This window comes from Phasianus colchicus, chromosome 31 (assembly GCF_987193195.1).
Source record: "Phasianus colchicus chromosome 31, bPhaCol1.hap1.1, whole genome shotgun sequence".
In the NCBI taxonomy this organism is placed as follows: Eukaryota; Metazoa; Chordata; class Aves; order Galliformes; family Phasianidae; genus Phasianus; species Phasianus colchicus.
The window spans coordinates 2,640,277-2,662,983 of NC_143466.1; the positions used below are offsets into that span (position 1 = coordinate 2,640,277).

The following is a 22,707-nucleotide window of genomic DNA, read 5'->3' on the forward strand; positions in this document are numbered from 1 at the left end:
TTGGGGGCATTGGGGGAAATGGGGGTGTTGGGGGCAATAGGGGCAATGGGGGCATTAGGGGCAATGGGGGGAATGGGGGCAATGGGGGCAATGGAGGCTTTGGGGGCATTGGGGGCATTGGGGGCAATGGGGGCAAGGGGGGCAATGGGGGCAGTGGGGGCAATAGGGGCAATGGGGGCAATGGGGTCAATGGGGGCAATGGGGGCAATGGGGGCAATAGGGGCAATGGGGGCAATGGGGGCATTGGGGGCAAGGGGGGCAATGGGGGCATTGAGGAGAATGGGGGAATGGGGGCAATGGGAGCATTGGGAGCAATGGGGGCAATGGGGGCAATGGGGGCATGAGGAGGAATGGGGGCATTGGGGGCAATGGGGGCAATGGGGGCAGTGGGAGCTTTGGGGGCAATGGGGACAATGGGGTCAAGGGGGGCAATGGCAGCTTTGGGGGCAATGGGGGTGTTGGGGGCATTGGGGGCAATGGGGACATTGGGGTCAATAGGAGCAGAGGGGGTTTGGGGGGCAGTGGGGGCAATGGAGGCAATGGGGGCAATGGGGGCATTGGGGGCAAGGGGGGCAAGGGGGGCAATGGGGTCAATGGGGCCATTGGGGGCATTCAGGAGAATGGGGGAATGGGGTCAGTGGGATCTTTGGGGGCAATGGGGTTGTTGGGGGCGTTGGGGGCAATGGGAGGCTTGGGGGGAATGGGGACATGGGGGGCAGTGGGGTCAATAAAGGCATTGGGGTCAATGGGGGCAATGGGGGCAGTGGGGGCATTGAGGGGAATGGGGGCAATGGGAGCTTTGGGGGCAATGGGGGCATTGAGGGCATTGGGGGCAATGGGGGCAATGGGAGCTTTGGGGGCAATGGGGGCATTGAGGGCATTGGGGGCAATGGGGGCAATGGGGGCAATGGGGGCATTGGGGGCAATGGGGGCAATGGGAGCAATGGGGGCAATGGGGGCAATGGGGGCATTGGGGGCAATGGGGGCAATGGGGGCAATGGGGGCAATGGCAGCTTTGGGGGCAATGGGGGTGTAGGGAGATTTGGGGGTAATGGGGACATTGGGGTCAATGGGAGCAGAGGGGGACTAGGGGGGAGTGTCTGACGCTTGGTGACACAGAGGTGACACAGAGGTGACACAGTGGTGACACTGATGGTGACACAGAGGTGACACAGAGATGAGGCCGTGGGTGACACAGAGGTGACACAGAGGTGACACAGAGGTGACCCAGACAAGTGCTGACACAGAGGTGACCCAGGTGACACACAGGTGACACAGAGGTGACGCAGACAATTGCTGACACAGAGGTGACACAGGTGACACAGAGGTGACACAGAGGTGACCCAGAGGTGACCCAGGTGACCCAGAGGTGACCCAAAGGGGACCCAGCACACTGGGTGACCCAGAGGTGTCCCAAAGGGGACCCAGCACACTGGGTGACCCAGAGGTGACCCAGGTGACACAGAGGTGACCCAGAGGTGACCCAGCACAGTTGGTGACCCAGAGGTGACCCAGGTGACACACAGGTGACCCAGAGGTGACGCAGGCGGTGGCAGTTGGTGGCACTACCTGTGATGGGCATCCCGCCGTCGAAGCCCGGCGCCTCCCAGGTGAGCACGGCCCAGTCCTCACCGACCGACGTCACCCGCACCGACTGCGGCGGGTCGGGGACATCTGGGGACAGCGGGGACAGCGGGGTGAATGGGGGCAAGGGGGGCATTGGGGGCATTGGGGTCAGCGGGGACATTGGGGTGAATGGGGGCATTGGGGGCATTGGGGGCATTTGGGACAATGGGGGCATCTGGGGCAATGGGGGCATTGGGGTCAGTGGGGACATTGGGGTGATTGGGGCAATGGGGGCATTGGGGGCAATGGGGGCATCTGGGGCAATGGGGGCAATGGGGGCAATGGGGCCATTGGGGGCATTGGGGGCATTGGGGTCAGTGGGGACATTGGGGTGAATGGGGGCGTTGGGGGCAATGGGGGCATTTGGGACAATGGGGGCATTGGGGGCAATGGGGGCAATGGGGGCATCGGGGGCAATTCGGGCAATGGGGGCAGTGGGGTTAATCGGGGTAACTGGGGACATTGGGGGCCCCCATTTCCCCCAATGCCCCCATTGCCCCCATTGCCCCCATTGCCCCCATTTCCCCCATTGCCCCCAATGTCCCCATTGCCCCCATTTCCCCCATTTCCCCCATTGCCCCATTCCCCCCATTTCCCCCATCGCCCCCAATGCCCCCCTTCCCCCCATCACCCCCATTGTCCCCATTCCCCCCATTCTCCCATTCCCCCCATCACCCCCAATGCCCCCATTCCCCCCAAATCCCCCCTTCCCCCCATTGCCCCCAATCCCCCCATTCCCCCCATTTCCCCCCAATGCCCCCATTGCCCCCATTGCCCCCATTCCCCCCAATGCCCCCATTCCCCCCATTCCCCCCATTCCCCCCATTCCCCCCATCACCCCCAATCCCCCCATTCCCCCCCATACCACCCAAATCCACCCTTCCCCCCATTGCCCCCATTGCCCCCAATCCCCCCATTACCCGCAATGCCCTCATTCCCCCTATTCCCCCCAATCCCCCCATTCCCCCCATCACCCCCAATACCCCCATACCCCCCAAATCCCCCATTCCCCCCATTCTCCCCATTCCCCCCATCACCCCCAATCCCCCCATTCCCCCCATTTCCCCCTATTCCCCCCAATGCCCCCAATTCCCCCATTCCCCCCATTTCCCCCATCGCCCCCAATGCCCTCCCTTCCCCCCATCACCCCCATTGTCCCCATTGTCCCCATTCCCCCCATTGCCCCCATTCCCCCCATTCTCCCCCAATGCCCTTATTCCCCCCAATGCCCCCATTCCCCGCATTCCCCCTATCACCCCCAATCCCCCCATTCCCCCCATTCCCCCCATCACCCCCAATGCCCCCATTCCCCCCATTCCCCCCACTCTCCCCATTCTCCCCATACCCCCCAAATCCCCCCTTCCCCCCATTGCCCCCTTCCCCCCATTGCCCCCAATCCCCCCATTCCCCCCAATGCCCCCATTCCCCCAATTCTCCCCATTTCCCCCATTCCCCCCATTCCCCGCATTCCCCCTATCACCCCCAATGCCCCCATTCCCCCCATTTCCCCCATTCCCCCCATTCCCCCCAATGCCCCCATTCCCCCTATTCCCCCCAATACCCCCATTCCCCCCATTTTCCCCTATTCTCCCCAATGCCCCCCCTTCCCCCCATCGCCCCCAATGCCCCCATTCCCCCCAATGCCCCCATTCCCCCCATTCCCCCCATTCCCCCTATCACCCCCAATCCCCCCATTGCCCCCATTTCCCCCTATTGCCCCCAATACCCCCTTTCCCCACATTGCCCCCATTCCCCCCATTCCCCCCAATGCCCCCATTCCCCCCATTCCCCCCAATCCCCCCAATGCCCCCATTCCCCCCATTCCCCCCAACCCCCCCATTCCCCCCATTCCCCCTATCACCCCCAATGCCCCCATTCCCCCCATTGCCCCCACTCCCCCCATGCCCCCCCCGCCCCCCCCACGCTCCGTACCCACGACGCGGACGTTGAGGGTGGCCGAATCCTCCCCCACGGGGTTGGTGACGGTGATGCAGTAGCGGCCCTCGTCCCCGCGCTCGGCGCTTTCGATGACAAAACTGCTCAGGTCAGGCTGGCTGTCGATGTGAACGCGGCCCTCGGTGTCTGTGAACAGCTGGGGGGGGGGGACAGAGGGGTCAGTGGGGGGCATTGGGGGCATTGGGGGCATTGGGGGCAATGGGGGGCATAAGGGGGAATGGGGGCAATGGGGGCATTGGGGGCAATGGAGGGAATGGGGACGTTGGGGGGGAAGGGGGGACATGAGGACACTGGGGGCAATGGAGGCACTGGGGGCACTGGGGGGAATGGGGGCATTGGGGGCAATGGGGGCAATGGGGGCATTGGGGGCAATGGGGGGAATGGGGGCAATGGGGGCATTGGGGGCAATGGGGCATTGGGGGAAATGGGGGTAATGGGGGCAATGGGGGCATTGGGGGCAATGGGGGCAAGGGGGGTAAGGGGGGCATTGGGGGCAAGGGGGGAATGGGGGCACTGGGGGGAATGGGGGCAATGGGGGCAATGGGGGTGATGGGGGTGATGGGAGGAATGGGGGTAATGGGGGGAATGGGGAAGCTGGGGTGGAAGGGGGACATGAGGACATCAGGGGCAATGGAGGCACTGGGGGCAATGGGGGCATTGGGGGGAATGGGGGGAATGGGGGAAATGGGGGAATTGGGGGAATTGAGGGGAATGGGGACAATGGGGGGAATGGGGAGATTGGGGGGAACGGGGGCATTGGGGGCAATGGGGGGAATGGGGGCATTGGGGGAAATGGGGGGAATGGGGACAATGGGGGCAATGGGGGGAATGGGGGCAATGGGGGCATTGGGGGAATTGGGGCAATGGGGGCAATGGGGGCAATGGGGGCAATGGGGGCAACGGGGGCAATGGGGACATTGGGAGCAATGGGGGCATTGGGGGCAATGGGGACACTGGGGTGGAAGGGGGACATGAGGACATCGGGGGCAATGGAGGCACTGGGGGCAATGGGGGCATTGGGGGCAATGGGGCATTTGGGGTCAGTGGGGGTAATGGGGGCAATGGGGACATTGGGAACAATGGGGGCATTGGGGACAATGGGGTGAATGGGGGCAATGGGGGCATTGGGGGGAATGGGGACACTGGGAGCAATGGGGGCATTGGGGGCATTGGGGGGAATGGGGGCAATGGGGGCAATGGGGGGAATGGGGACGTTGGGGGGGAATGGGGGACATGAGGACATTGGGGGCAATGGAGGCACTGGGGGCAATGGGGGGAACGGGGGCATTGGGGGCATTGGGGGCAACTGGGGGCAACTGGGGGTAATAGGGGGAATGGGGGCATAAGGGGGGATGGGGACAATGGGGGCAATGGGGGCAGTGGAGGCAATGGGGGCATTGGGGGCAATGGGGGCATTGGGAGAAGTGGGGGTAATGGGGGCAATGGGGGCATTGGGGGCACTGGGGCAAATGGGGGCATTGAGGGCATTGGGGGCAACGGGGGGAATGGGGACGTTGGGGGGGAATGGGGGACATGAGGACATTGGGGGCAATGGAGGCACTGGGGGCAATGGGGGGAATGGGGACAATGGGGGCATTGGGGGCAATGGGGGCAATGGGGGCATTGGGGTCAAGGGTGAGATTGGGGGTAATGGGGGCAATGGGGGCACTGGGGGTCAGTGGGGTCAGTGGGGGACATTGGGGTCAACGGGGCAATTGGGGCAATGGTGGCATTGGGGGACATTGGGGGTCAGTGGGGGACATTGGGGGACATTGGGGGACATTGGGGGATATTGGGGGTAATGGGGGCAATGGAGACATTGGGGGACATTGGGGGTCAGTGGGGGTAATTTGGGACATTGGGGGCAATGGGGGCAATGGGGGACATTGGGGACATTGGGGACATTGGGGGACATTGGGGCAATGGTGGCATTGGGGGACATTGGGGGTCAGTGGGGGACAATGGGGACATTGGAGGTAATGGGGGCAATGGAGACATTGGGGGACATTGGGGGTCAGTGGGGTCAATGGGGGACATTGGGGACATTGGGGGACATTGGGGCAATGGTGGCATTGGGGGACATTGGGGGTCAGTGGGGGACATTGGGGGCAATGGGGGACATTGGGGACATTGGGGGACATTGGGGCAATGGTGGCATTGGGGGACATTGGGGGTCAGTGGGGGACATTGGGGACATTGGGGGACATTGGAGGTAATGGGGGCAATGGAGACATTGGGGGACATTGGGGGTCAGTGGGGGTAATTTGGGACATTGGGGGCAATGGTGGCATTGGGGGACATTGGGGGCAATGTGGGACATTGGGGACATTGGGGGACATTGGGGTCAATGGGGCAATTGGGGCAATGGTGGCATTGGAGGACATTGGGGGTCAGTGGGGGACATTGGGGACATTGGGGGACATTGGGGGCAATGTGGGACATTGGGGACATTGGGGGACATTGGGGCAATGGTGGCATTGGGGGACACTGGGGATCAGTGGGGGACATTGGGGGACATTGGGGGTCAGTGGGGGTAATTTGGGACATTGGGGTCAATGGGGGCACTGGGGGACATTGGGGACATTGGGGGACATTGGGGGACATTGGGGGACACTGGGGCAATGATGGCATTGGGGGACATTTGGGGTCAGTGGGGGTAACTGGGGACATTGGGAGTTTGTGCTGGAGTGCTTTGGTGACACGGCTCCACGGTGACAAGGTGACACAGGTGACAACGCAGCCCCCTCCCCACCCCCCCCCCCCAAAGCCCTGCCCCCCTCCCCGACCCCCCCCACCCCCCAACCTGGTCCCCCCTCTTCCAGGTGACGGTGGGCGCGGGTTCCCCGGTGATGGGGACATCGAGGCGCACTTTGTTCCCTGCCACCACCACGATGGTGTTCTCTGCTGCCTTCCCCGAGCAGTCCAGGTGGATCTTGGGGGGCTCTGAGGGGGGGCCACAGTGTCACCCCCCCATTGTCACCCCCCCCCCTCGTCACTTTCCCCCTTATTGTCACCTCCCACTGTCACCTCCCCCCCCATCGTCACTTCCCCCCCTATTGTCACCTCCCACTGTCACCTCCCCCCCTAAGCAGTCCAGGTGGATCTTGGGGGGCTCTGAGGGGGGCCACAGTGTCACCCCCCCCCCTGTCACCTCACCCTTATTGTCACCTCCCACTGTCACCTCCCGCCCCATCGTCACCTCCCCCCCTATTGTCACCTCCCACTGTCACCTCCCCCCCTTAGCAGTCCAGCTGGATCTTGGGGGGCTCTGAGGGGGGGCCACAGTGTCAGCCCCCCATTGTCACCCCCCCCCCATCGTCACTTTCCCCCTTATTGTCACCTCCCACTGTCACCTCCCCCCCCATCGTCACTTTCCCCCCTGTTGTCACCTCCCCCTGTCACCTCCCCCCCTTAGCAGTCCAGGTGGATCTTGGGGGGCTCTGAGGGGGGGCCACAGTGTCAGCCCCCCATTGTCACCTCCCCCCCATTGTCACCTCCCCCCTTATTGTCACCTCCCACTGTCTCCTCCCCCCTCATCATCATCTTGCCCCCTATTGTCACCTCCCACTGTCACGTCCCCCCCTAAGCAGTCCAGGTGGATCTTGGGGGGCTCTGAGGGGGGCCACAGTGTCACCCCCCCATTGTCACCCCCCCCCATTGTCACCTCCCCCCCTATTGTCACCTCCCACTGTCACCTCCCCCCCCATCGTCACTTTCCCCCCTATTGTCACCTCCCATTGTCACCTCCCCCCTAAGCAGTCCAGGTGGATCTTGGGGGGCTCTGAGGGGGGCCACAGTGTCACCCCCTCATTGTCACCTCCCCCCCATTGTCACCTCCCCCCCCATCATCACCTCCCCCCCTATTGTCACCTCCCACTGTCACCTCCCCCCCTAAGCAGTCCAGGTGGATCTTGGGGGGCTCTGAGGGGGGGCCACAGTGTCACCCCCCCATTGTCACCCCCCCCCCCCACTGTCACTTCCCACTGTCACCTCCCCATCATCACCTCCCCCCCATCGTCACTTCCCCCCCTGTTGTCGCCTCCCATTGTCACCTCCCCCCCATTGTCACCCCCCCATTGTCACCTCCCCATCATCACCTCCCCCCCATCGTCACTTCCCCCCCTGTTGTCACCTCCCACTGTCACGTCCCCCCCTAAGCAGTCCAGGTGGATCTTGGGGGGCTCTGAGGGGGGCCACAGTGTCACCCCCCCATTGTCACCCCCCCCCATTGTCACCTCCCCCCCTATTGTCACCTCCCACTGTCACCTCCCCCCCCATCGTCACTTTCCCCCCTATTGTCACCTCCCATTGTCACCTCCCCCCTAAGCAGTCCAGGTGGATCTTGGGGGGCTCTGAGGGGGGCCACAGTGTCACCCCCTCATTGTCACCTCCCCCCCATTGTCACCTCCCCCCCCATCATCACCTCCCCCCCTATTGTCACCTCCCACTGTCACCTCCCCCCCTAAGCAGTCCAGGTGGATCTTGGGGGGCTCTGAGGGGGGGCCACAGTGTCACCCCCCCATTGTCACCCCCCCCCCCCACTGTCACTTCCCACTGTCACCTCCCCATCATCACCTCCCCCCCATCGTCACTTCCCCCCCTGTTGTCGCCTCCCATTGTCACCTCCCCCCCATTGTCACCCCCCCATTGTCACCTCCCCATCATCACCTCCCCCCCATCGTCACTTCCCCCCCTGTTGTCACCTCCCACTGTCACGTCCCCCCCTAAGCAGTCCAGGTGGATCTTGGGGGGCTCTGAGGGGGGCCACAGTGTCACCCCCCCATTGTCACCCCCCCCCCATCGTCACTTTCCCCCTTATTGTCACCTCCCACTGTCACCTCCCCCCCATCGTCACCTCCCCCCCTATTGTCACCTCCCACTGTCACCTCCCCCCCTAAGCAGTCCAGGTGGATCTTGGGGGGCTCTGAGTGGGGGCCACAGTGTCACCCCCCCATTGTCACCCCCCCCCCATCGTCACTTTCCCCCTTATTGTCACCTCCCACTGTCACCTCTCCCCCCATCGTCACTTTCCCCCCTATTGTCACCTCCCATTGTCACCTCCCCCCTAAGCAGTCCAGGTGGATCTTGGGGGGCTCTGAGGGGGGGCCACAGTGTCACCCCCCCATTGTCACCCCCCCCCATTGTCACCTCCCCCCCCACTGTCACCCCCCCATCATCACCTCCCCCCCATCGTCACTTCCCCCCCCTATTGTCACCTCGCACTGTCACGTCCCCCCCTAAGCAGTCCAGGTGGATCTTGGGGGGCTCTGAGGGGGGCCACAGTGTCACCCCCCCATTGTCACCCCCCCCCCCATTGTCACTTCCCCATCATCACCTCCCCCCCATCGTCACTTCCCCCCCTATTGTCACCTCGCACTGTCACGTCCCCCCCTAAGCAGTCCAGGTGGATCTTGGGGGGCTCTGAGGGGGGGCCACAGTGTCACCCCCCCATTGTCACCCCCCCCCATTGTCACCTCCCCCTTATTGTCACCTCCCACTGTCACCTCCCCCCCCATCGTCACCTCCCCCCCTTTTGTCACCTCCCACTGTCACCTCCCCCCCTTAGCAGTCCAGGTGGATCTTGGGGGGCTCTGAGGGGGGGCCACAGTGTCACCCCCCCATTGTCACCCCCCCCCATTGTCACCTCCCCCTTATTGTCACCTCCCACTGTCACCTCCCCCCCCATCGTCACCTCCCCCCCTTTTGTCACCTCCCACTGTCACCTCCCCCCCTTAGCAGTCCAGGTGGATCTTGGGGGGCTCTGAGGGGGGGCCACAGTGTCACCCCCTCATTGTCACCTCCCCCCCATTGTCACCCCCCCATTGTCACCTCCCCATCATCACCTCCCCCCCATCGTCACCTCCCTCTCTATTGTCACCTCCCACTGTCACCTCCCCCCTCATCATCATCTTGCCCCCTATTGTCACCTCCCACTGTCACCTCCCCCCCTAAGCAGTCCAGGTGGATCTTGGGGGGCTCTGAGGGGGGGCCACAGTGTCACCCCCTCATTGTCACCTCCCCCCCATTGTCACCTCCCCATCATCACCTCCCCCCCATCGTCACCTCCCTCTCTATTGTCACCTCCCACTGTCACCTCCCCCCCAAGCAGTCCAGGTGGATCTTGGGGGGCTCTGAGGGGGGGCCACAGTGTCACCCCCCCCCATTGTCACCTCCTCCCCATTGTCACCTCCCCCATTGTCACCTCCCCCCCATTGTCACCCCCCCCCAGTGTCCCCCCCCCCCCGCCCCCCCTTGTCACCTTGTTTGGGGACGTACTCCACTTTGATCTCTGTGGGGAAGCAGAACAAAGGGTTCATGGGGACAGCGCTGACCCCACTGACCCCATTGACCCCATAGTGCCCCACTGACCCCATTAACCCCACTGACCCCATAGTGCCCCACTGACCCCATTGACCCCATAGTGCCCCGCTGACCCCATTGACCCCACTGACCCTACTGACCCCATTGACCCCATAGTGCCCCGCTGACCCCATAGTGCCCCACTGACCCCATTGACTCTACTGACCCCATAGTGCCCCACTGACCCTACTGACCCCACTGACCCCATTCACCCCATTGACCCCATAGTGCCCCGCTGACCCCACTGACCCCACTGACCCCATTCACCCCATTGACCCCATAGTGCCCCGCTGACCCCATTGACACCATAGTGACCCGCTGACCCCATTGACTCTACTAACCCCATTGACCCCACTGACCCCATAGTGCCCCACTGACCCCATTGACTCTACTGACCCCATTGACCCCATAGTGCCCCACTGACCCCATTGACCCCACTGACCCTACTGACCCCACTGACCCCATAGTGCCCCAATGACCCCATTGACCCTAGTGACCCTACTGACCCCACTGACCCCATAGTGCCCCACTGACCACATTGACCCCACTGACCCTACTGACCCCACTGACCCCATAGTGCCCCACTGACCCCATTGACCCTAGTGACCCTACTGACCCCACTGACCCCATAGTGCCCCACTGACCACATTGACCCCACTGACCCTACTGACCCCACTGACCCCATAGTGCCCCACTGACCCCATTGACCCCATAGTGCCCCACTGACCCCATTGACTCTACTGACCCCATAATGCCCCACTGACCCCATAGTGCCCCACTGACCCTACTGACCCCATTGACCCCATAGTGCCCCACTGACCCCATACTGCCCCACTGACCCCATTGACTCTACTGACCCCACTGACCCCATAGTGCCCCACTGACCCCACTGACCCTTCAGACCCCATTCACCCCATTGACCCCATAGTGCCCCACTGACCCCATACTGCCCCACTGACCCCATTGACTCTACTGACCCCACTGACCCCATAGTGCCCCACTGACCCCATTGACCCCACTGACCCCATAGTGCCCCACTGACCCCATTGACCCCACTGACCCTACTGACCCCACTGACCCCATAGTGCCCCACCTGACCCCATACTGCCCCACTGACCCCATTGACTCTACTGACCCCACTGACCCCATAGTGCCCTACTGACCCCATAGTGCCCCACTGACCCCATTGACTCTACTGACCCCACTGACCCCATAGTGCCCCACTGACCCCATTGATCCCACTGACCCTACTGACCCCACTGACCCCATTGTGCCCCACTGACCCCATTGACCCCACTGACCCCATAGTGCCCCACTGACCCCGTTGACCCCACTGCCCCCAATGCCCCCAATGTCCCCCTTACCCCACTGCCCCCATTGCCCCCATTCCCCCCATTCCCCCCACTCCTCCTATTGCCCCCATTGCCCCCAATGCCCCCTTTGCTCCCAATGCCCCTGTTGCCCCCGTTGCCCCCCTTGCTCCCATTCCCCCCATTGTCCCCATTGCCCCTCATTGCCCCCAATGCCCCCATTACCCTCATTACCCCCACTGCCCCCAATGCCCCCCTTGCCCCAATGTCCCCATTGGCCCCATTGCCCCCAATGTCCGCCTTACCGCCCTTACCCCCAATGCCACCATTGCCCCATGTTGTCCCCCGTTGCCCCCATTGCTCCCATTCCCCCCATTGCCCCCCCTGCCCCCCTTGCCCCCATTCCCCCCATTGCCCCCATTACCCCCATTCCCTCCATTCCTCCCATTGCCCCCATTGCCCCCAATGCCCCCATTGCCCCCAATGCCCCCATTGACCCCAATGCCCCCAATGCCCCCATTGCCCCCATTGCCCCCAATGCCCCCAATGCCCCCATTGCCCCCATTGCCCCCATTGCCCCCAATGCCCCCATTGCCCCCATTGCCCCCAATGCCCCCAATGCCCCCATTGCCCCCAATGCCCCCATTGCCCCCAATGCCCCCATTGACCCCAATGCCCCCAATGCCCCCATTGCCCCCATTGCCCCCAATGCCCCCAATGCCCCCATTGCCCCCAATGCCCCCATTGCCCCCAATGCCCCCATTGACCCCAATGCCCCCAATGCCCCCATTGCCCCCATTGCCCCCAATGCCCCCAATGCCCCCATTGCCCCCAATGCCCCCATTGCCCCCAATGCCCCCAATGCCCCCAATGCCCCCATTTCCCCCATTGCCCCCATTACCCCCATTCCCTCCATTCCTCCCATTGCCCCCATTGCCCCCAATGCCCCCATTGCCCCCAATGCCCCCATTGACCCCAATGCCCCCAATGCCCCCATTGCCCCCATTGCCCCCAATGCCCCCAATGCCCCCATTGCCCCCATTACCCCCAATGCCCCCATTGCCCCCAATGCCCCCATTGCCCCCAATGCCCCCATTGACCCCAATGCCCCCAATGCCCCCATTGCCCCCATTGCCCCCAATGCCCCCAATGCCCCCAATGCCCCCATTGCCCCCATTACCCCCAATGCCCCCAATGCCCCCAATGCCCCCATTGCCCCCATTGCCCCCAATGCCCCCATTGCCCCCAATGCCCCCAATGCCCCCATTGCCCCCAATGCCCCCATTGCCCCCATTCCCCCCATTGCCCCAATTCCCCCCACTGCCCCCATTGCCCCCATTACCCCCACTCCTCCCATTGCCCCCAATGCCCCCATTCCCCCCACTGCCCCCATTGCCTCCATTGCCCCCCCACTCCTCCCATTGCCCCCATTGCCCCCAATGTCCCCCTTGCCCCCATTGCCCCCATTGACCCCAATGCCCCCCTTACCCCCCTTACCCCCATTGCCGCCCTTGCCCCCAATGCCCCCATTGCCCCCCTTGCCCCCAATGCCCCCCCAACCCCTCTTATCCCCAATGCCCCCATTGCCCCCCTTGCCCCCAATGCCCCCCTTACCCCCCTTACCCCCATTGCCCCCATTGCCCCCAATGCCCCCAATGCCCCCATTGCCCCCAATGCCCCCATTGCCCCCAATGCCCCCTTACCCCCGTTGCCCCCGTTGCCCCCGTTGCCCCGTACCCAGGAAGTTGAGCTTAGCAGAGAGCGAGAGCGCGTATCCGTCGGGGATGAAGGTGTAATCGCCCTCATCCTCGGGCCGGACGTCATCGATCACCAGTTTGTGGAACCTGGGGACGGCCGTGACCTCCAGTGACCCCGTGACCTCCTGACCCCGTGACCCCCGCGACCCCCGCATCGACCCCATGACCCCCCAGCACCTCATGACCCCAATGACCCCGATGTCCCCAATGACCCCATGACCCCCATTGACCCCATGACTCCCATCATCCCCAATGACCCCATTGACCCCATCGACCCCATGACCCCCCACCACCCCGTCACCCCCAATGACCCCATTGACCCCATCGACCCCATGACCCCCCACCACCCTGTCACCCCCAATGACCCCATTGACCCCATGGACCCCATGATCCCCCACCACCCCATCACCCCATTGACCCCCATGACCCCATCGACCCCATGACCCCCAGCACCCCATGACCCCAATGACCCCATGACCCCTATTGACCCCATCGACCCCATGACCCCCCACCACCCCATCACCCCATCACCCCTATTGACCCCATCGACCCCATGACCCCCCAGCACCCCATGACCCCAATGACCCCATGACCCCTATTGACCCCATCGACCCCATGACCCCCCACCACCCCATCACCCCAATGACCCCATTGACCCCATCGACCCCATGACCCCCCAGCACCCCATGACCCCAATGACCCCATGACCCCCATTGACCCCATCGACCCCATGACCCCCCACCACCCCATCACCCCATGACCCCTATTGACCCCATCGACCCCATGACCCCCCATCACCCCATCACCCCCAATGACCCCATTGACCGCATCGACCCCATGACCCCCCAGCACCCCATCACCCCAATGACCCCAATGACCCCGATGTCCCCAATGACCCCATGACCCCCATCGACCCCATGACTCCCATCATCCCCAATGACCCCATTGACCCCATCCACCCCATGACCCCCCACCACCCCATCACCCCAATGACCCCAGTGACCCCAATGACCCCATGACCCCCCACCACCCCATCACCCCATGACCCCTATTGACCCCATCGACCCCATGACCCCCCAGCAACCCATGACCCCGTGACCCCGCTGTGACCCCGCGGTGACCCTGCACCCACCTGCCATTGTGTGAGATGTGGATCCTCTTGCTGGGTTTGACCTCGATCCCATTTCGGAACCACTTCCCGGTCACTTTCTCATCCGACACCTCGCACTTGAACACCGCCTGCTCCGACGCCTTCACCGTCAGATCCGCCATGTCCTGCAGCACCTCCAGCTGCTTCTCTGCACCACCACACAACCAACCCGTCACACATCCCACAGAACTCACAGCACACCCCACTGAACCCACGGAACCCATAAAACCACCACGAGATCCCACAGAATCCAGAGGAGACCCCACTGAACCCACGGAACCCATAAAATATCCAGGAGATCCCACAGAACCCATAGGACCCATAAAACCTCCAGGAGATCCCACAGAACCCACAGGACTCATAAAACTTCCACGAGATCCCACAGAACCCATAAAGCCTTCAGAAGATCCCACAGGACCCATAGGAGACCCCACAGAACCCACAGAACCCATAAAACCTGCACGAGATCCCACAGAACCCAGAGGAGACCCCACAGAACCCACTGAACCCATAAAATATCCAGGAGATCCCACAGAACCCATAGGACCCATAAAACCACCACGAGATCCCACAGAACACATAGGACCCATAAAACCACCACGAGATCCCACAGAACACATAGGAGACCCCACAGAACCCACAGAACCCATAAAACCACCACGAGATCCCACAGAACCCATAGGAGACCCCACAGGACCCACGGAACCCATAAAACCTCCATGAGATCCCACAGAACACATAGGAGACCCCACAGAACCCAATGAATCCATAAAACCTCCACGAGATCCCACAGAACCCATAGAACCCATAAAACCACCACGAGATCCCACAGAACCCATAGGACCCATAAAACCTCCACAAGATCCCACAGAACCCAGAGGAGACCCCACAGAACCCATAGAACCTATAAAACCTCCATGAGATCCCACAGAACCCATAGGAGACCCCACAGAACCCAATGAACCCATAAAACCTCCACGAGATCCCACAGAACCCAGACGAGACCCCACAGAACCCACTGAACCCATAAAATATCCAGGAGATCCCACAGAACCCAGAGGAGACCCCACAGAACCAACTGAACCCATAAAACCTTCAGAAGATCCCACAGAACCCATAGGAGAACCCACAGAACCCGCTGAACCCATACAACCTCCACGAGATCCCACAGAACCCAGACGAGACCCCACAGAACCCAATGAATCCATAAAACCTCCACGAGATCCCACAGAACCCATAGGAGACCCCACAGAACCCACTGAACCCATAAAATATCCAGGAGATCCCACAGAACCCATAGGACCCATAAAACCACCACGAGATCCCACAGAACACATAGGACCCATAAAACCACCACGAGATCCCACAGAACACATAGGAGACCCCACAGAACCCACAGAACCCATAAAACCACCACGAGATCCCACAGAACCCATAGGAGACCCCACAGGACCCACGGAACCCATAAAACCTCCACGAGATCCCACAGAACACATAGGAGACCCCACAGAACCCAATGAATCCATAAAACCTCCAGGAGATCCCACAGAACCCAGAGGAGACCCCACTGAACCCACGGAACCCATAAAATATCCAGGAGATCCCACAGAACCCATAGGACCCATAAAACCTCCACGAGATCCCACAGAACCCACAGGACCCATAAAACTTCCACGAGATCCCACAGAACCCATAGGACCCATAAAACCTCCACGAGATCCCACAGAACCCATAGGAGACCCCACAGAAACCAATGAATCCATAAAACCTCCACGAGATCCCACAGAACCCAGAGGAGACCCCACAGAACCCAATGAATCCATAAAATATCCTCGAGATCCCACAAAACCCATAGGACCCATAAAACTTCCACGAGATCCCACAGAACCCAAAAAACCTTCAGAAGATCCCACAAAACCCAGAGGAGACCCCACAGAACCCACTGAACCCATAAAACCTCCACGAGATCCCACAGAACCCATAGGACCCATAAAACCTCCATGAGATCCCACAGAACCCATAGAATCCATACAACCTCCAGAAGATCCCACAGAATCCAGAGGAGACCCCACAGCACCCATAGGACACATAAAACCTCCACGAGATGCAACAGAACACACAGAACCCATAAAACCTCCACGAGATCCCACAGAACCCATAGGACCCATAAAACCTCCTGAAGATCCCACAGAACCCAGAGGAGACCCCACAGAGCCCAATGAATCCATAAAACTTCCACGAGATCCCACGGAACCCATAGGACCCATAAAATATCCTCGAGATCCCACAGAACCCACGGAACCCATAAAACCACCACGAGATCCCACAGAACCCATAGGAGACCCCACAGAACCCAATGAATCCATAAAACCTCCACGAGATCCCACAGAACCCATAGGACCCATAAAACCTCCACGAGATCCCACAGAACCCACAGGACCCATAAAACTTCCACGAGATCCCACAGAACCCATAGGACCCATAAAACTTCCATGAGATCCCACAGAACCCATAAAACCTCCTGAAGATCCCACAGAATCCAGAGGAGACCCCACAGAACCCATAGGACACATAAAACCTCCACGAGATGCAACAGAACCCACAGAACCCATAAAACCTCCACGAGATCCCACAGAACCCATAGGACCCATAAAACCTCCACGAGATCCCACAGGACCCATAGGAGACCCCACAGAACCCACAGAACCCATAAAACCTGCACGAGATCCCACAGAACCCAGAGGAGACCCCACTGAACCCAATGAACCCATAAAACCTCCACGAGATCCCACAGAACCCATAGGACCCATAAAACCTCCACGAGATCCCACAGAACCCACAGGACCCATAAAACTTCCACGAGATCCCACAGAACCCATAGGACCCATAAAACCTCTACGAGATCCCACAGAATCCAGAGGAGACCCCACTGAACCCACGGAACCCATAAAACCACCACGAGATCCCACAGAACCCATAGGACCCATAAAACCTCCAGAAGATCCCACAGAATCCAGAGGAGACCCCACAGAACCCACAGAACCCATAAAACCTCCACGAGATCCCACAGAACCCAGAGGAGACCCCACTGAACCCAATGAACCCATAAAACCTCCACGAGATCCCACAGAACCCATAGGACCCATAAAACCTCCACGAGATCCCACAGAATCCAGAGGAGACCCCACTGAACCCACGGAACCCATAAAACCACCACGAGATCCCACAGAACCCAGAGGACCCATAAAACCTCCAGAAGATCCCACAGAATCCAGAGGAGACCCCACAGAACCCACTGAACCCATAAAACCACCACGAGATCCCACAGAACCCATAGGACCCATAAAACCTCCACGACATCCCACAGAACCCAGAGGAGAACCCACAGAACCCATAGAACCTATAAAACCTCCACGAGATCCCACAGAACCCATAGGAGATCCCACAGAAGCCACTGAACCCATAAAGTATCCACGAGATCCCACAGAACCCATAGGACCAATAAAACCTCCACGAGATCCCACAGAACCCAGAGGACCCATAAAATATCCAGGAGATCCCACAGAACCCATAGGACCCATAAAACTTCCACGAGATCCCACAGAACCCATAAAACCTTCAGAAGACCCCACAGAACGCATAAAACCTCTTGAAGATCCCACAGAACTCACAGCAGACCCCACGGAACCCACGGAACCCATAAAACCTCCACGAGATCCCACAGAACCCATAGGAGATCCCATAGAACCCATAATGATCCCATAACCCCACAAAACCCCATAAAATCCCTTAAGGACCCCATATTGACCCCATAAAACCTTCCACGCTCTCACCACCGTTGGTCATGATCTTGTAGTGCCCACTGTGCCACCATCACCCCATAGGGACCCATAATGACCCCATAGTGACCCCATATTACCCCATAACCCCATACAGACCCTACAGAGACCCCATAGGAACCCCATAACCCCATAAGGACCCCAGAAGGACCCCATAACCCCAGAAGGACCCCAGAAGGACCCCATAAAACCTTCCACGCTCTCACCACCGTTGGTCATGATCTTGTAGTGCCCGCTGTGCCACCATCACCCCATAGGGACCCATAATGACCCCATAATGACCCCACATTACCCCATAACCCCATAGAGACCCTACAGGGACCCCATACGAACCCCATAACCCCATAAGGACCCCATAAGGACCCCATAACCCCATAAGGACCCCATAAGACCTTCCACGCTCTCCCCACTATTGTTCGTGATCTTGCAGTGCCACCATCACCCATAGGGACCCATAATGACCCCATAATGACCCCATATTACCCCATAACCCTATACAGACCCTACAGGGACCCCATAGGAACCTCATAACCCCATAAGGACCCCATAACCCCAGAAGGACCCCATAAGGACCCCATAAAACCTTCCATGCTCTCACCACTGTTGGTCACGATCTTGTCGTGCCCGCTGTGCCACCATCACCCATAGGGACCCATAATGACCCCATAGTGACCCCATATTACCCCATAACCCCATAGAGACCCTATAGGGACCCCATATGAACCCCATAACCCCATAAGGACCCCATAAGGACCCCATAAGGACCCCATAAGGACCCCATAGCCCCATAAGAACCCCATAAGAGCTTCTATGCTCTCACCACTGTTGGTCACGATCTTGTCGTGCCCACTGTGCCACCATCACCCCATAGGGACCCCATAACCCCACAAAACCCCACAAAACCCCCCAAAAACCCCATAAGGACCCCAGACCTTCGACGCTGAGCTCGGCGTCGCTCTCTCCGCCGTTGGTCATGATCTTGTAGTGCCCACACCATCACCCCATAGGGACCCATAATGACCCCATAATGACCCCATAACCCCATACAGACCCCATAGAGACCCTAAAGGGACCCCATAGGAACCTCATAACCCCATAAGGACCCCATAAGGACCCCATAACCCCATAAGAACCCCATAAGACCTTCCATGCTCTGACCACCGTTGGTCACGATCCTGTCGTGCCCGCTGTGCCACCATCACCCCATAGGGACCCATAATGACCCCATAATGAGCCCATATTACCCCATAACCCCATACAGACCCTACAGGGACCCCATAGGAACCCCATAACCCCATAAGGACCCCATAAGGACCCCATAGGAACCCCATAAGGACCCCATCAAACCTTCCACACTCTCCCCACTATTGTTTGTAATCTTGCAGTGCCACCATCACCCATAGGGACCCATAATGACCCCATAGGGACCCCATAACCCCACAAAACCCCACAAAACCCCCCAAAAACCCCATAAGGACCCCAGACCTTCGACGCTGAGCTCGGCGTCGCTCTCTCCGCCGTTGGTCATGATCTTGTAGTGCCCACACCATCACCCCATAGGGACCCATAATGACCCCACTGGGACCCCATAACCCCATAATGACCCCACAGAGACCCCATAAGGACCCCATAGGAACCCCACAACCCCATAAGAACCCCATAAGGACCCCATAAGGACCCCATAACCCCATAAGAACCCCATAAGACCTTCCATGCTCTGACCACCGTTGGTCACGATCTTGTAGTGCCCGCTGTGCCACCATCACCCCATAGGGACCCATAATGACCCCATAGGGAGCCCATAACCCCATACAGACCCCATAGAGACCCCATAATGACCCCATAACCCCATAAGGACCCCATAAGGACCCCATAACCCCAGAAGGACCCCATAAAACCTTCCACGCTCTCCCCACTATTGTTCGTGATCTTGCAGTGCCACCATCACCCATAGGGGCCCATAATGACCCCATAGTGACCCCATATTACCCCATAACCCTATACAGACCCTACAGGGACCCCATAGGAACCTCATAACCCCATAAGGACCCCATAACCCCAGAAGGACCCCATAAGGACCCCATAAAACCTTCCATGCTCTCACCACCGTTGGTCATGATCTTGTCATGCCCACTGTGCCACCATGACCCCATAGGGACCCATAATGACCCCATAATGACCCCATATTACCCCATAACCCCATAGAGACCCTACAGGGACCCCATACGAACCCCATAACCCCAGAAGGACCCCAGAAGGACCCCAGAAGACCTTCCATGCTCTCACCACTGTTGGTCATGATCTTGTCGTGCCCGCTGTGCCACCATGACCCCATAGGGACCCATAATGACCCCATATTACCCCATAACCCCATACAGACCCCATAGAGACCCTATAGGGACCCCATAGGAACCTCATAACCCCATAAGGACCCCAGAAGGACCCCATAACCCCAGAAGGACCCCATAAACCTTCCATGCTCTGACCACCGTTGGTCACGATCTTGTAGTGCCCGCTGTGCCACCATCACCCCATAGCGACTCAGAGGGACTCCAGAATGACCCCATAACCCCATACAGACCCCATAGAGACCCTATAGGGACCCCATAACCCCATAAGGACCCCAGAAGGACCCCATAACCCCAGAAGGACCCCATCAAACCTTCCACGCTCTCCCCACTATTGTTCGTGATCTTGCAGTGCCACCATCACCCCATAGGGACCCATAATGACCCCATAGGGACCCCGTATTACCCCATAAGGACCCCAGAAGGACCCCATAACCCCATAAGAACCCCATAAGACCTTCCACGCTCTCACCACCGTTGGTCACGATCTTGTCGTGCCCACTGTGCCACCATCACCCCATAGGGACCCATAATGACCCCATAATGACCCCATATTACCCCATAACCCCATACAGACCCTACAGGGACCCCATAGGAACCCCATAAGGACCCCAGAAGGACCCCATAACCCCAGAAGGACCCCATAAGACCTTCCATGCTCTCACCACTGTTGGTCACGATCTTGTAGTGCCGCTGTGCCACCATCACCCCATAGGGACCCATAATGACCCCATAATGACCCCATATTACCCCATAACCCCATACAGACCCTACAGGGACCCCATAGGAACCCCATAAGGACCCCAGAAGGACCCCATAACCCCATAAGAACCCCATAAGACCTTCCATGCTCTGACCACTGTTGGTCACGATCTTGTCGTGCCCACTGTGCCACCATCACCCCATAGGGACCCCATAACCCCACAAAACCCCACAAAACCCCCCAAAAACCCCATAAGGACCCCAGACCTTCGACGCTGAGCTCGGCGTCGCTCTCCCCGCCGTTGGTCATGATCTTGTAGTGCCCACACCATCACCCCACAGGGACCCATAATGACCCTATATTACCCCATAATGACCCCATAACCCCATAATGACCCCACAGAGACCCCATAGGGACCCCATAGGAACCCCACAACCCCATAAGAACCCCATAAGGACCCCATAAGGACCCCATAACCCCATAAGAAACCCATAAGACCTTCCATGCTCTGACCACCGTTGGTCACGATCTTGTCGTGCCCACTGTGCCACCATCACCCCATAGGGACCCATAATGACCCCATAGGGACCCCATAACCCCATAAGGACCCCATAAAGACCCTACAGAGACCCCATAGGAACCCCATAGCCCCATAACGACCCCATAACCCCATAAGGACCCCATCAAACCTTCCACGCTCTCCCCACTATTGTTCGTGATCTTGCAGTGCCACCATCACCCATAGGGACCCATAATGACCCCATAATGACCCCATATTACCCCATAACCCCATACAGACCCTACAGGGACCCCATAGGAATCTCATAACCCCATAAGGACCCCATAACCCCATAAGAACCCCATAAGACCTTCCATGCTCTGACCACCGTTGGTCACGATCTTGTCGTGCCCGCTGTGCCACCATCACCCCATAGGGACCCATAATGACCCCATAATGACCCCATATTTCCCCATAACCCCATAGAGACCCTATAGGGACCCCATAGGAACCTCATAACCCCATAAGGACCCCAGAAGGACCCCATAACCCCAGAAGGACCCCATAAAACCTTCCACGCTCTCCCCACTATTGTTTGTGATCTTGCAGTGCCACCATCACCCATAGGGACCCATAATGACCCCAGTGGGACCCCATAATGACCCCATAACCCCACACAGACCCCATAGAGACCCCATAATGACCCCATAACCCCATAAGGACCTCATAAGGACCCCATAACCCCATAAGAACCCCATAAAACCTTCCACGCTCTCACCACCGTTGGTCATGATCTTGTAGTGCCCACTGTGCCACCATCACCCCATAGGGACCCATAATGACCCCATAGGGACCCCGTATTACCCCATAACCCCATACAGACCCTACAGGGACCCCATAGGAACCCCATAACCCCATAAGGACCCCAGAAGGACCCCATAACCCCATAAGAACCCCATAAGACCTTCCATGCTCTCACCACTGTTGGTCATGATCTTGTCGTGCCCGCTGTGCCACCATCACCCCATAGGGACCCATAATGACCCCATAATGACCCCATATTACCCCATAACCCCATACAGACCCTACAGGGACCCCATAGGAATCTCATAACCCCATAAGGACCCCATAACCCCATAAGAACCCCATAAGACCTTCC

General features: G+C 59.5%; 1 protein-coding gene across 6 annotated transcripts in view; it reads right to left on the bottom strand.

Moving 5' to 3' along the window:
* MYBPC2 (myosin binding protein C2) overlaps nucleotides 1–22,707 on the bottom strand; it is a 117,304-nt gene that overhangs the window by 52,375 nt on the left and 42,222 nt on the right. For all 6 annotated transcript variants that reach the window (XM_090127566.1, XM_090127564.1, XM_090127569.1 and 3 more), the window contains 6 exons: nucleotides 14,142–14,307; nucleotides 12,990–13,096; nucleotides 9,842–9,871; nucleotides 6,386–6,525; nucleotides 3,559–3,718; nucleotides 1,570–1,674 (listed from right to left, as the gene is read on the bottom strand). In XM_090127566.1, coding sequence (XP_089983692.1) covers nucleotides 1,570–1,674; nucleotides 3,559–3,718; nucleotides 6,386–6,525; nucleotides 9,842–9,871; nucleotides 12,990–13,096; nucleotides 14,142–14,307 — 708 coding nt within the window. The remainder of the gene's footprint in view (nucleotides 1–1,569; nucleotides 1,675–3,558; nucleotides 3,719–6,385; nucleotides 6,526–9,841; nucleotides 9,872–12,989; nucleotides 13,097–14,141; nucleotides 14,308–22,707) is intronic.